A 13,310-nucleotide genomic window follows, 5' to 3' on the forward strand; every position below is an offset into this window, starting at 1 on the left:
AGAGCCCCTGCCTAGAATCCCCCAGTGAGGGGCTGGGGGCGTGGCTCAGTGGTAGAGCCCCTGCCTAGAATCCCCCAGTGAGGGGCTGGGGGAGTGGCTCAGTGGTAGAGCTTTTGCCTAGAATCCCCCAGTGAGGGGCTGGGGGCGTGGCTCAGTGGTAGAGCCCCTGCCTAGGATGCACCAGGCCCTGGAACCCAATACTACAAAAATAAAACAAACACTTGTAAAATAAATAGGAAGAGGCTGTGCATATGCAGGTGAATTTTTTGGATTTTCTGGGTTGTACCTCCTGTCAGACCCTGTGCTTCCCTCACTGCTCTCCCTCCCTGGCTGGTTCCCCCAACATCTCTGTCTCTATGCTTCTTTGCCATTATCTCTCCCTCAGTTCCTAGCCATCCAACTCCTTCCTAGATGTCCCTTTGGGGTCCTGAGCAGGCCTCTCATGCCTGCTTGGACTGCTCTGTGTGATTCTGCGAAGGCTGGGATCCTTGGATACTGAAGTACACATTGTGTGACCTTGGGTAAGGAGACTGAGCCCTGGGGACACTAACCTCCCCGGGCCTTGTCCCTTCTCTTGTAGTATGATGAGCTGCGCCACTACCCAGGCATTACAGAGCACACGACAGCCCTGGCCAGCTTTTCAGAGGCAGCGCCTTCAGTACCTAGAGCCCCTGGGCCCTACACCCCACACCGGCCACCCCAGCTCCAAGCTCCAGGCTTGGACAGCGACAGCTTGAAGAGAGAGAAGGATGACATCTATGGGTGAGTGGGTCTAGGGACAGGCAGGGGCTCCCCCAGTGTCCTTTGTGTCTCTCAGGGTCTGTTTCTCTCCCTGTGTCTGTCTCTGAGCACTCCCTATTTCCCCTCACGAATGCCCACTTTCCTGTCTCCACAGACACCCCCTCTTCCCACTCTTGGCCCTGGTCTTTGAGAAGTGTGAGCTGGCTACATGCTCGCCCCGTGATGGGGCCTCGGCTGGGCTGGGTTCACCCCCAGGTGGTGATGTCTGCTCCTCTGACTCCTTCAATGAGGATATTGCTGCCTTTGCTAAGCAGGTGGGCAGCCCCAGAATGAAGAACCGGGGAGGCAGCAGGAAGGGCAGGCAGGAGGTGAGACCACCTTGCCTGGCCTCTCTTCTCCCTCCCAGATCCGCTCCGAGAAGCCGCTGTTCTCTTCCAACCCGGAGCTGGACAACCTGGTGAGGCCCAGGCCCTCCCCGTGTCCCCTCCGCAGCCAGCTCTTGTCCTTCCACTTCACCTGTATTCCTGGGGTTGGCTGAGGGGTGAGGACAGGAAACCACTAGCCCACATTTACAAACCACAAGAATGTTGCCTATTTGAGAACTCCAGGTGGTCAGAGACCGAATCCCAACTCTGCCACTCGAGCTTCATGAACCAGGGAGCCAAGGCAAGTGATATCACTAAGGGAGAAAGAGAAAGCTAGTGAGAAGTGCCCTTTCTTTGCACACCAGACCTCATCCTTTGGTTCACTAGGTGGAGGTGGGAACAAAAGCAGAGGGCAGGCAGATCTGGGGTACAGGCTGTGCACCGCTGCCGCAGCACCTCTCAGCTCCCCTTGTGATTGACTCTCTCTCTATCACTTCTCTTTCTACCTCAGCCATCAATCCAATTCTTCCTAATGCTGACTTACTGAGCCTGACTCTGTTTTTCCTTTGGCCCAGTTGGTTTCTCTATTCTGTCCCTGTTATTTTCTTTGCTGTACTGTCTTAAGGATATTTCTCTATCTCTAAAAAAAATAATAATAACAGTGTCTCACCCTATTGTCCAGGAACCTATTGTGTAGCCCGGACTGGTCCTTGTAGGCAATCCTTCTGCCTTAGCCCCCTCCAAGTAGCTGGGATTCCATGTGTGCACCTCCACACCTAGCTGCTCTCCTTTCTTCCTCCTTTCTGTCTACAGATGGTCCAGGCCATCCAGGTACTCCGGTTCCACCTGCTGGAGCTGGAGAAGGTGAGGGTGTCTCACTTGCACCTGCCCCACCCCCACCCTCTAACTCCTCTCTCCCTACTCCCCACTGGAGTGAAAGCAGAATGCTCCCTCACCCCGTATACCCCAACCCTGGCTCCCCCGGGTGGCCCCCCCCCAGTACCCCGCTGCCCTCCCAGGTCCACGACCTGTGCGACAACTTCTGTCACCGCTACATCACCTGCCTCAAGGGGAAGATGCCCATAGACCTGGTGATTGAGGATCGGGATGGTAGTTGCAGGGAGGATCTTGAGGACTACGCAGCCTCCTGCCCCAGCCTCCCAGACCAGGTGGGCATCAACGGGCCACTATGCACTTCATGGCAATGACAGCTAGGCAGGACAATGAACACAGCAGGAAGACATGCTTCACATCTGAACACTTCAGAAATGTCAACCATGAAGTGTACAATACACTCACTTTCCCATGTCACAGCAACCCACAAATACAGCTGGTATAGACACATATACACAACCAACCAGCCTAAGTCAGGTATAGACAGCCATACTCAACACACCATAATGAGTACCACCTCCTGAAACAAACCACAACCACAAGACAGTAGCATAGACCCTACAGCCACCCAAGGTCCTGAAATAACCCAGTCATGAGACAATAGCACAGACCATAGAGCTGTTGCACACCCTCGAACAAGCCACAACCATGAGACAGTAGCATAGACCCTACAGTCACCCAAAAAGTCCCCAAACAAGCCATGGTCGTGAGACAATAGCACAGACCATAGAGCTGTTGCACGTCCTCAAACAAGCCACGGCCACAAGATAATAGTGCAGGCCATACCGGCACTCCCGAACTGCCACTGAAGTATAACTACAGCACACACACATTACTACACAGCTATCTCTGATGGAGCCAAAGGGCTCTAGATACTGCTGAACAAACTCAGATAAGGTCACACTTGGACAGAGACTGACCCAAAAGCCCTGTTGCCCTGCAGTTATGTAGCCTCATATTCATCTATGTAGACTTATAAATAAAGATAAATAAACTGGAATCAGCTCAGCACAATAGGTAACAGCTACATGCATAGCAGCTGTCTGTGTTGATCACAAGTTACCTCCATTAGAAAAAGTCATCTGAGGGTCACATCCAGATGCTGTCAACAGATCCAGCAATGACACAACCCAAAGTCAGAGACAGGTACACTGCAAGACTCCTGCGGTACATCCACACACTATCACACAAGAGAGATTCACAAACTCTTGGTTGGGGTTGGAGAGACAGTTCAGTGAGAAAAGTACTCACCATGACAGCCTAGGGACTGGAATTTGGATCCACAGCCGTCATGTAGGTGCTGGGTGAGTCTGATAGCCTGACTCTAATCCCAGCGCTTACAAGGCAGAGACAGGGATACATGGAACAAGCCAGCTAGCTAGACTGTATTGGTGAGCTATGTGTTTAGCAAGAGACCCTGCCTCAGTATATAAGGGAGAAAATTTGAACAAGGCATCAGATATGACTCTGGCATGCACACACACACACACACACACACACACACACACACACACACACACACAGATCATTTGTCTCCAAACTCATCAGAGTCTCAGGAGAACTTTACATGAAAAGATTGGATATCATTCCCAGGGAGGTCCCTGTTCAGATTTCACACATCCTCAGCTCTCCTCAAAGGACAGTTACCTGGAGGTCACATACACACACAGATGTCCCCACAGAGACACACACAGACTCTCTGTGGGCAATGCTGCCATCTGGGTAGTCTAAGAGAACAGTACTCACACTCAGAAAGTCATGTTCAGATATACAATACATAAAAGTTTCAGGGAAAAGTCTAGCAAGGTGGTATAGGCCTGGAATCTCAAAATTCTGAAGGCTAAGGGAGGAAGGTCACATGTTCTCAAGGCCATCTTGAACTACACAGTATGTTTTCAAACCAGACTGGGCTACAGACTGATACTCATCTCAAAAAATAATAAAAGTCTACAAACAAAAATAGAAACTGAACCCCCTATATGAAATTCTGAAAACTGAAGATGTGGCTCAGTGGTAAAGCACCCACCTCGACTCCCCCAGTGTGGGGTGGGGGTGGGGGGTGGGCACGGAGCTGAAGGCATGGCTCAGGGGCAGAGCCCCTGCCTAGAATCCCCCAGTGAGGGGCTGGGGGTGTGGCTCAGTGGTAGAGCCCCTGCCTAGAATCCCCCAGTGAGGGGCTGGGGGCGTGGCTCAGTGGTAGAGCCTAGCATGAAGGATACCTTAGGATCTGTTCCCGGCACTGAATAAAAGACAACACATATGGAAAGAATTTTTTTTCATAAGTTCAGTGTAAATTCACTGGCCAAAAAAAAATCCAACCTGAACTAATGAGAGGCTATTTATAGCCTGTACTTTTCCCACTTAGCTAATATTCATGGTTTGCCAGAGCACGTTAATGGGTTTGGTACTGAGATGAGCCCAGGCTCCTGCTGGGGGTGAGAGGAAACCCATTGCCCCAGTATCCCAGCTCAAAATGGAAAAGGTTTTGTTTGCCTTTTTGTGTAGTTCGTTGCTCTTTTGAAGAAGGGTCCTACCTTGTGATCCAGAGTTCCTGGGAACTCATGGGAGTCCTACCTCAGCCTTCTGAGTGCTGGGATTAATGGGCATCACCGCCCCAGCTTTCAGAGTGAGGCGTGAAGTCTGAGGTTATCTCATGTCCTAAGCGTGTAAGATGAAAGTGTCCTATAGACTGCTAGCTTCCGCTTACCTGCCAATCACTATTCACCTGCACATAGGTGAGTTTTCATACCAGTTGAAAATGGCACAGAGAGGCAAAGTCACTCATCTATGATCACACAACCAGATCAGGAACAGGTTTTATCTACAGAGCCCGGGTTCCCTAAGCTTTCCCCCTGATGTCCCATTCTTATTTCCTAGAATACTACATGGATCAGAGACCATGAGGACAGTGGGTCTGTACATTTGGGGACCCCAGGTCCATCCAGCGGAGGCCTGGCCTCCCAGAGTGGGGACAACTCAAGTGACCAAGGTGAGAAACTTAAGAGGGACAGAGGAAACATGGGCGTTGCTCTGAGGATTAAGGTTAGACTTCCAAGGGGATTCCCAGGGACACGGCCGCAGTCTGGTGTCTTGGGTAAGGGTGTGGTCCTCTGTTGCTTACCAGCACCAATTGGGCATGTCTCCCCCCGGCCCCAGGAGATGGGCTGGACACAAGCGTAGCCTCTCCCAGCTCTGCAGGAGAGGATGAGGAACTGGACCTGGAACGCAGACGGAACAAGAAGAGGGGGATCTTCCCCAAAGTGGCCACCAACATCATGAGGGCCTGGTTGTTCCAGCATCTCTCGGTGAGAGTCTTCAGATTGGGCTGACATGGACACAGAGAGAGGGAGGTCACTATCCCAAAGGCCAAGCCCCGTCTATGAGCCACCCAGAGATAGGTCCTCCCAGCAGCCCCTGCTCCATCCCTCAACTCACCCACCCATCAATCATCCACATGCCACTTGTCCCAGGATACCCTGTGGAGGATGTTCTATTGCTAAATGCACTGTGAAGACAAGGCCCAGAGAGGCTAAGGGTCTCAATTCAGGCCACCCAGTCAAACATAGTTTCAAATGCAGGCAATCTAGTCTTAACTCTTGTACCACACCACCTTGTGGAGAGAGATTAATAAGCAGACATGGAGAGGCTAAAAGAAGATAGACTCAAAACAGAGGAAACTAGAACTGGAAATGACAGCCCATGCTTGCAATCCCAGCACTCAGGAGGCTGAGGCAGGAGGATTCTCAGTTTGAAGACAACCTGGGCTACATGGGAAGCCTCTTTGTTGCACACACACACACACACACACACACACACAAGACCAGGGCTACTGAGATGGCTCTGCAAGTAAGGATATTTACTACAAAGCCTAAGTTTGGTCCTTGGACCCATTTGATGGAAGGAGAGGACTGATTCCCACAAGTTGTCCTCTGACCTCCACATGCAGGCTTGTGCATATGCGCACACACACCTGCACACACACACACACACACACACAGAGGGGGGAGGGGAGGGGAGGGGATGAGAGGAGAGGAGAGGAGAGTGGGGGGAATGAGAATATAAATATAATTTTAAACAAGAGGCTTGAGCTGTAGTTACGTTTGGTGGATTGCTGCCTAAGGTAAGAAAGTCTTGGGTTCCACCCAGTGCTACATAAAGAGGGTGTGGTTTGTGGGGCACACCTGTAACCCCAGCACCCAGGAAGCAATGCTGTCCTCAACTAAATAGCAACTTTGAGGCCAGTCATTGCTTCAGAAAGAAACCTCAGGGTAGGAAGTACAGCTGAGCAGTATATAGTGGAAGCGAAAAGAGGTGTAAAAGGATCCCGTGGGACTCCTTGAATAGGACTAGATGCGTGGGGCTGCTCGCCTCCCCCGAGTGTGAGCCCCCTCCTGCCCAATTTGCCTCTGGTTGCTGTAAAAGGTGGGGTGGGAAGTAAATTGCCCAAGACTTTGTTGAGCTCCACCCCTTTGGCCAGGGAGGGAGAGTGGCTCTCCCACCCTCCTCCTGCCTTGGGGACAAGTTATACTAGGCTAGACCTTAGGGAGCAGACACCAGCGGGGCAGGCAGAGTGACTCTTGTTGGTGGCCTGCAGCACCCGTACCCTTCAGAAGAGCAAAAGAAACAGCTGGCCCAGGACACAGGGCTCACCATCCTGCAGGTGAACAACTGGTGAGTGACTGGGCTGGGTGCTGTCCGCGGTGCTGAAACACCATCTCCTACTCCTTGTTCCTGGCAGCCCAGATCTGGATTCCTTCTGCTGTCCTTACTTGCGGTCCTCTGACCCCTTGAATATTTCCTCACACTATTTTTTTCTTTTCTTTTCTTTTCCCCATAACTTCCCAGGTTTATTAATGCCCGGAGACGAATAGTGCAGCCCATGATTGACCAGTCTAATCGCACAGGTACAAAAGGGACAGAAAGCCCCTCCAGTCTCAGGTAGGACCAGGCCTCCTGTGCCTGAGTCTACACCACATCTTCTGAGGCTTTTAAAGCTCATCTTGTACCCTTGATCCCTTCTTGGAGCTTCTGTGGCTCCACCTGAACCCTGACTCCCTTCCATGGGCTCCCCGCCCATGTCTACACCCCAAATGTCATCTTTTTTTTTTTCTAAATTAAGTATTGACAAATTTTAATTTTATTCTTAACACTGGGTCTCGCTATGTAGCTCTGGCTAGCCTGAAACTCACTCTGTAGACCAGGCTTCCCTTGAATGCACAGAGATCTGCCTGCCTCTGCCTCTCAAGTGCTGGGATTAAAGGTGTGTGTCATCTCATCTGGCTCCAATCCTACTCTTGTGATTCCTAGGGAATCTATCTTACTCCAACTCTCCCTAAGGGGCTCCTGAGACTCTGCCTGTGCCCCCAACCCATTCTGAGGTGCTTCTGGGCCTGAGCCTCAGTCTTAGCTCCCTTCACAGGGCTTCTGACGTTCTGACTGCACACTAGCACCCCTTGTAAGCCTCCTGGGGCTCACCATACACCCCATCCCCTTTCCTAGGGCAGGGTGCATCTTTCAACCCTGAGGGCCAGCCCATGGCAGGCTTCACAGAGACTCAGCCACAAGTGACAGTCAGGACACCAGGTAAGTTCCCTGTCTCTGCTGAGCCACTTCCTATACCAGGCTCCACCTCTAATCACACACCTTCTAGTCTCAGTTCATAAATGATTCATGACTGACTTCCATACAGGGAGCAGAAGATGATATCACTGGCTTGCTCCAGTTCTTTCAGACTCAGCCAAATTAAAGACTAGTTTTTTCTTAAAAGGCCAGAACTTCCTCCTCTTCCCCTTCCTCCTCCTCCTTTTCTTCCTCCTCCTCATCCAACTCCTCCTACTTCTTTTTCAAAACAGAGTTTCTCTGTGTAGCCCTGGCTATCCTAGAACTCACTCTGTAGACCAGGCTGACTTTGAACTCATAGGTATCTGCCTGCTTCTGCCTCCCAAGTATGGGAATTAAAGGCATGCACCACCACTGCTTGTCTCAGAACCTTCTTCTTCTTCTTAGCTTTTTTGATACAGGGTTTCTCTGTGTAGCCCTGGCTGTCCTGGAACTCACTCTGTAGACCAGGCTGGCCTCAAACTCAGAAATTTGCCTGCCTCTGCCTCCCAAGTGCTGGGATTAAAGGTGTGTGCCATCACACCCAGTGGTTCAGAACCTTCTTAAAACACTTGACTTATTTGATCCTGGTGCAGAACCCTGGGTAACAGAAGGGGTGAGGGAGTATTAGGTATCTGTGGGCAGGAAGACTCACTGACCTTTTCTTTTGCTTTCCAGGATCAATGGGGATGAATCTGAACTTAGAAGGAGAGTGGCATTATCTATAGAGGCTGGGTTCAAAGGGAAGGTGAGTGAGTGGAGTCTAGGGATCAGCAGTCTCAAACTTCATTAAACTCCAGCAGTGAACCCAACCCAATGAGAATTTTTCGAGGGTGATGGAAAGATGCTTCATCCATCTTTCTATCCACCCACCCATTCACCTGTCTACCCATCCATCCATTCATCTACCTACTTACCTGTCTACCCATCCATCCATCCATCATCTACCCATTTACCTACCTGTCTACCTATCCATCCATCTATCCACTCACCCACCTCATTATCCATTCATCATCCATCCATCCATCCATCTATCCATTAAACCATCTACTCATCCATCACTTACCCATCTCACCTGTCTACACAGCCATCCATCCACACACCCACTCACCCATTATCCACCTACTTACCCACCTGTCCATCTTTCCATCCATCTATCATCCCATCCATTCATCTATCTGCTCACTCAGCATCTGTCCAACCCATCTATTCACATCATAGGGACCAATGCAGTACTTTCTAACTTCTACCTTCCTTCCCACAGGAAGGCCCCAGCCTCTGACTGTGACCACCAGCCTTGCGCCTAATTGGTCCCTGCTGGTCCTTGGGCTTCAGGACTTCACCTCCAAAGCTCCCACCCCATTCAACGCCTACCTCCCTGGGGTCCCCAGAAGCTTGAGGACCAAGAGCCCACTTGAGGGTCTCTCAAGGGCAAAGAAAAAGCCTCCAGGTCCTGCACCCTTCTTCTGCCCTCCCCTTTGCCCAGGACCTGAGCAGAGAAATGGGCCAAGGTCTGAAGAAGATGGTGGCTGGGGCCCCGATCCAGGACAGAGAAGAGACTGGGGTTGGACAAGGATGGTCAAGGAAGGAGGGTCACCTGGATCCAATGTTTGGAAGAATCCTCCATCTTCCTGCCCTCTGCCTCCCCCACCTCCCTTCTCTGACATTCTTCTACTTTTCCTTTTTTAATAATAAAGTCTTTAAAATGCAAATCAAAATTCTAAGATTTTAAGTCCTTGGTAACTTGAAACTGAAGAGCCACAAATGCTAACAGTCACTAGCCATCTTTCTCCTAATTCTTGCTCTGAAATACCATGTGTATCTGTTAGCTGTTGCTGTGTAACAAGCTGCCCCCCAAATTCTATGACTCAAAATGGATACTATTCTTGAAGTCGTCCTACTTGTACTTGGCATCTTATACTAGGCACAACTGGACTTTAAAAGTGGCTATGGGGATCAGCAAAATCGTTCAGTGAGTAAAGGTGCTTGCAGCCAAAAGTGATGACTTGAGTTTGACCCCCAGGAATCACATGGAGGGAGGAGGGTACAGAATCTTTACAAGTTGCCTTCTGGCCTACCTACACACACACACACACACACACACACACACACACACACACACTGAATCCCTACAAAGAACACAGCATAAAAACTAGCTCTGTTGAGATGACTCCGTTGGTTAAAGCCACCACCACCAAGACTAGAGAACACAAGTTCAATACTCAGGACCCACATGGTGGAAGGAGAGAGTCAACTCTCATAAGCTGTGCCCTAACTTCTACATGCATGCCACAGTGCAGATATGAGCTCTCCCTGTGAAGTAAATACCAAAAGATGTTCTCAAAAAAGCAGCATAACAAACCTTAAAAAGAGGTTGAGTTTCAGCCGGGCATGGTGGCTCACGCCTTTAATCTCAGCACCTGGGAGGCAGAGGCAGGTGGATTTCTGAGTTCGAGGCCAGCCTGGTCTACAACGTGAGTTCCAAGACAGCCAGGGCTACACAGAGAAACCCTGTCTCAAAACAAACAAACAAACAAACCAGAGAGGTTGAGTTTCTGTGTGGGTGACCAGTTTCAGTGGCTGCTCATACCGAGGGTAGCTGTGACAGTGACAGTGATTGACATGGCAGATAGAAACCCAGCACTGAAGCCAACAAACTCAAGGGCCAACCCCAAGATACCACAAAGCTGCTTGCTTTCAGGGAGCTCAGATCTTAGAACCCGATTATGGAGATTAACAGGCTCCATCGAGCTTTGTGGATGGTCTATTCCAGATGTCATGAGGACACCAACCTAGACATGTTCAAGCTGCTAACAGATAATGGCACGGTGGGTGCACAGAGCTTGTGAATGCTCTGTATGATATCAGTAACTGCAGATGACTTGCAATGTGTCACGGAGTGACAACGTACTGTCCATAACAGCTAATCCCGAACTACTCAATGATGAGAAAGTGGGATGGTAGAGTTGTAGACTGACAGAAGAGCTGGTGTCCAGAATCCCCCAGTGCCCTAGGGGCTGAGGGCACAACTCAGTGGTAGAGTCTCTGCCTAGAATCCTCCAGTGAAGGGCTGAGGGGCATGGCTCGTGGTAGAGCTTCTGCCTACAATTTCCCAATAAGAGGCTGTCCTTTGACCTCCACAACTCACTGTGGCACACATGTGTATATACACAAAGAGAGTGACAGAGACAGAGAAAGAGAGACAGAGACAGAGAGACAGAGACAGACAGACAGACAGACAGACAGACAGACAGACAGACAGACAGAGAGAAAAGAGAGAGATTAAAACTAAACAAGGGGCCAGAGAGATGGCTCAGCACGTGAAGGCACTTGCCACCCAAGCTCCCAACCTGAGTTTGTTCCCTAAAACCTGCATGGTGAAAGAAAAGAACCTACTCCCACAAGTTATTGTCAGACCTCCACACTTGTAGTGTGGAACTGGAGTCTATAAGAATACACACACACACACACACACACACACACAAAACACAGTTTTTTAAATAAAATAGGAGTTTGACTGATGGCTCAGCAGTTTAGAGCACTGGCTGCTCTTTCAGAACACCGAGTTCCAGCCCCACGTTCACCACAATCTGTAACTCCAGTTGCAGGAGAGCAAGCTCCCTTTTCTGATGGTGCTGCACATATATTCATACATAGATGCTGCATATGTATGTATGTTGTACATATATAACATGCAGAAAAAAACACTCACACATTCAAAATAACTAAATAGAAAAATTTAAAAACTCACCAAAATTCTTAATGTTTTAAAAAAGCTAACATGGAGGCCAGGTGTGGTGAGACCTGCCTACAACACCATCACTCTGAGGGCACAGAACGGAGGATTGTGATCTCTGAGCCAGCCTGGGCTATAGATCAAGACCAAAACGGGAATCTCTAAAGCACTGCTGGACAGTTTGTGTCCCAGAACCCACCACAGGTGCCTCACAGCCTCCAATAACTTCAGCTCCAGGAGACTCAACACTCTCCGGCCCCACAGGCACCTGCACACACATAGCGTTCACTCACAGACATGCACATAAGTAAAATTGAAAATAAAAATAAATATTTTGCAATTAGCTAACATGATCTATTTCCCGCGTGTGATATTGGTTTTGTTACTAGGATGAGTTGAGTTTGTTTCTCCCAGGACTCCCCAGGAGTCTGCAGTGGGACACATGAGGGACCAACAGTGGGTAGGACCACCGACCCGACCCTTCATGCCACTCCCTGTTGGATCCAGGGGATGGGAGGATACTAAGAAGTCTGAGTCCTGCCACAGGAGAGGCAGCTGCAAGTGCAGACTCAGTCCCCAGCCTAGAACAGGCAAATGTCTCAGCGGCAGGCTAGGGGACTAGCCTCAGACTCTGGCTACATGTGGGGTGGAGCTGTATAGTGCTCTCTTGCCCAACCCCATGTTCTCAGAGACTGGAAATGACTCCCACTTAGTTCTCCCTAATCAGGAGGAGGGAAACTGGCTGGAAGGTTAATTGCAACTAAAAATACTTCTCCCTGGGGGCGGGGGTGGGATGGAAGGAGGCAGCACACCCTTAGGGTATGAGTGGCTGTGCCCAGAAGCAGGGAGATAGTGGAACCAAAGTGAGGGTGGAGAGGGCAGACCTGGTTCTCAATGGTGGGAGTCAGCTGTCACCAAAACCAGGATATGGTGACAAGCTGATCCTTCGGTTATTTGGAAGGATCAGTGCAGCGAGAGCCACCTTGAGTGTGTTTCTGGTCAGACACAATACAGTGTACCACTAGGAAGAGCCTGCGTCCCAGGTTGTCTGTCCTTCTATCTTGGTGTGAGTTACCATGAGAGTTAACAGGAGACTCTGTGGGACCCAATGACATCCTGGAATGGTTGGAAAGAGGGACCCATGTTCTTGGGGACCTTGTCCAGGTGTCAAGAACTGCATCCCTGTGTGTGGATCTGGGTGAGATTAACAGCCACCTTCTGTGTCCACCAAGTGAGTCTTCCTCCATGGACTGCTGCATGTGGCCCTGTGGCATTGCTCTGGTGACTTGGTGTGGGTTGGATGTCATGAGTCCTCCACAGATTAAAATTTTAGTGGCGATGTTTGACATCTGTGGTACGCAAAGCCTCACTGGTCGCCAAGGGCAGGCCTGAATTTACAGCTCACACCCACTTCCAGCCTGTGCTCACCAGTTGTTCCTTTAGTGTAATTGATTGCTTTGCCTGCTTGTGTGTCTGCACACCGTGTGTGTGAGGCTAAAGGGGGTTGTAAATCCCCTGGAACTGAAGTTACACGCAGCTGTTAGGCACCATGTGGGTTCTGGGAACTGATCTTGTGTCCACTGTAGAAGTAGCCAGTGCTGTAACCCACTGTGCCATCTGTGCCATCTATCAATAAATTTTCCCTTTCCCTTCCTCTTCCTCTTATTCTTCCTCTTCCTCTCCTCCTCCTCCTCCTCCTCCTTTTTGCAGGGGAGATTGTTTTATGTGTATGCCTGAATATGCTTATGTGCACCACTTGCATAAAGAAGCCGTTGTTAGCAGAAAAGGGTACTGAATCCCCTGGAACTGGAGTTATAGGAGAATGTATACACCCTGGGAGCCTAACCTGTGTTCCCCTGCAAGGGGAGTGAGCCCTCCTGAACAACTAAGTTATATATCCACCCCCTCCCTCCTTTTTCTTTAACTCTTTTTCGTGTAATCCGAATTAGCCTCAAACTCCAGGTAGAATAACCACG

The 13,310-nt window shown here is 50.0% G+C and overlaps 1 protein-coding gene across 2 annotated transcripts in view; it reads left to right on the forward strand.

Moving 5' to 3' along the window:
• Positions 1 to 9,316, forward strand: part of Meis3 (Meis homeobox 3) — a 10,918-nt gene extending 1,602 nt beyond the window's left edge. Inside the window, exons 2-13 of one of the 2 annotated variants that reach the window (XM_029480201.1) lie at positions 581 to 762; positions 896 to 1,055; positions 1,148 to 1,198; positions 1,920 to 1,970; positions 2,126 to 2,275; positions 4,878 to 4,989; positions 5,157 to 5,305; positions 6,595 to 6,671; positions 6,846 to 6,904; positions 7,500 to 7,583; positions 8,277 to 8,346; positions 8,863 to 9,316. In XM_029480201.1, coding sequence (XP_029336061.1) covers positions 581 to 762; positions 896 to 1,055; positions 1,148 to 1,198; positions 1,920 to 1,970; positions 2,126 to 2,275; positions 4,878 to 4,989; positions 5,157 to 5,305; positions 6,595 to 6,671; positions 6,846 to 6,904; positions 7,500 to 7,583; positions 8,277 to 8,326 — 1,125 coding nt within the window. In that variant the 3' untranslated portion in view covers positions 8,327 to 8,346; positions 8,863 to 9,316. The remainder of the gene's footprint in view (positions 1 to 580; positions 763 to 895; positions 1,056 to 1,147; positions 1,199 to 1,919; positions 1,971 to 2,125; positions 2,276 to 4,877; positions 4,990 to 5,156; positions 5,306 to 6,594; positions 6,672 to 6,845; positions 6,905 to 7,499; positions 7,584 to 8,276; positions 8,347 to 8,862) is intronic. The other variant, XM_029480202.1, reaches the window with a different exon arrangement.
• Positions 9,317 to 13,310: the final 3,994 nt, after the last annotated feature.

The sequence above is a fragment of the Mus caroli genome, chromosome 7 (assembly GCF_900094665.2).
Source record: "Mus caroli chromosome 7, CAROLI_EIJ_v1.1, whole genome shotgun sequence".
NCBI lineage: Eukaryota > Metazoa > Chordata > Mammalia > Rodentia > Muridae > Mus > Mus caroli.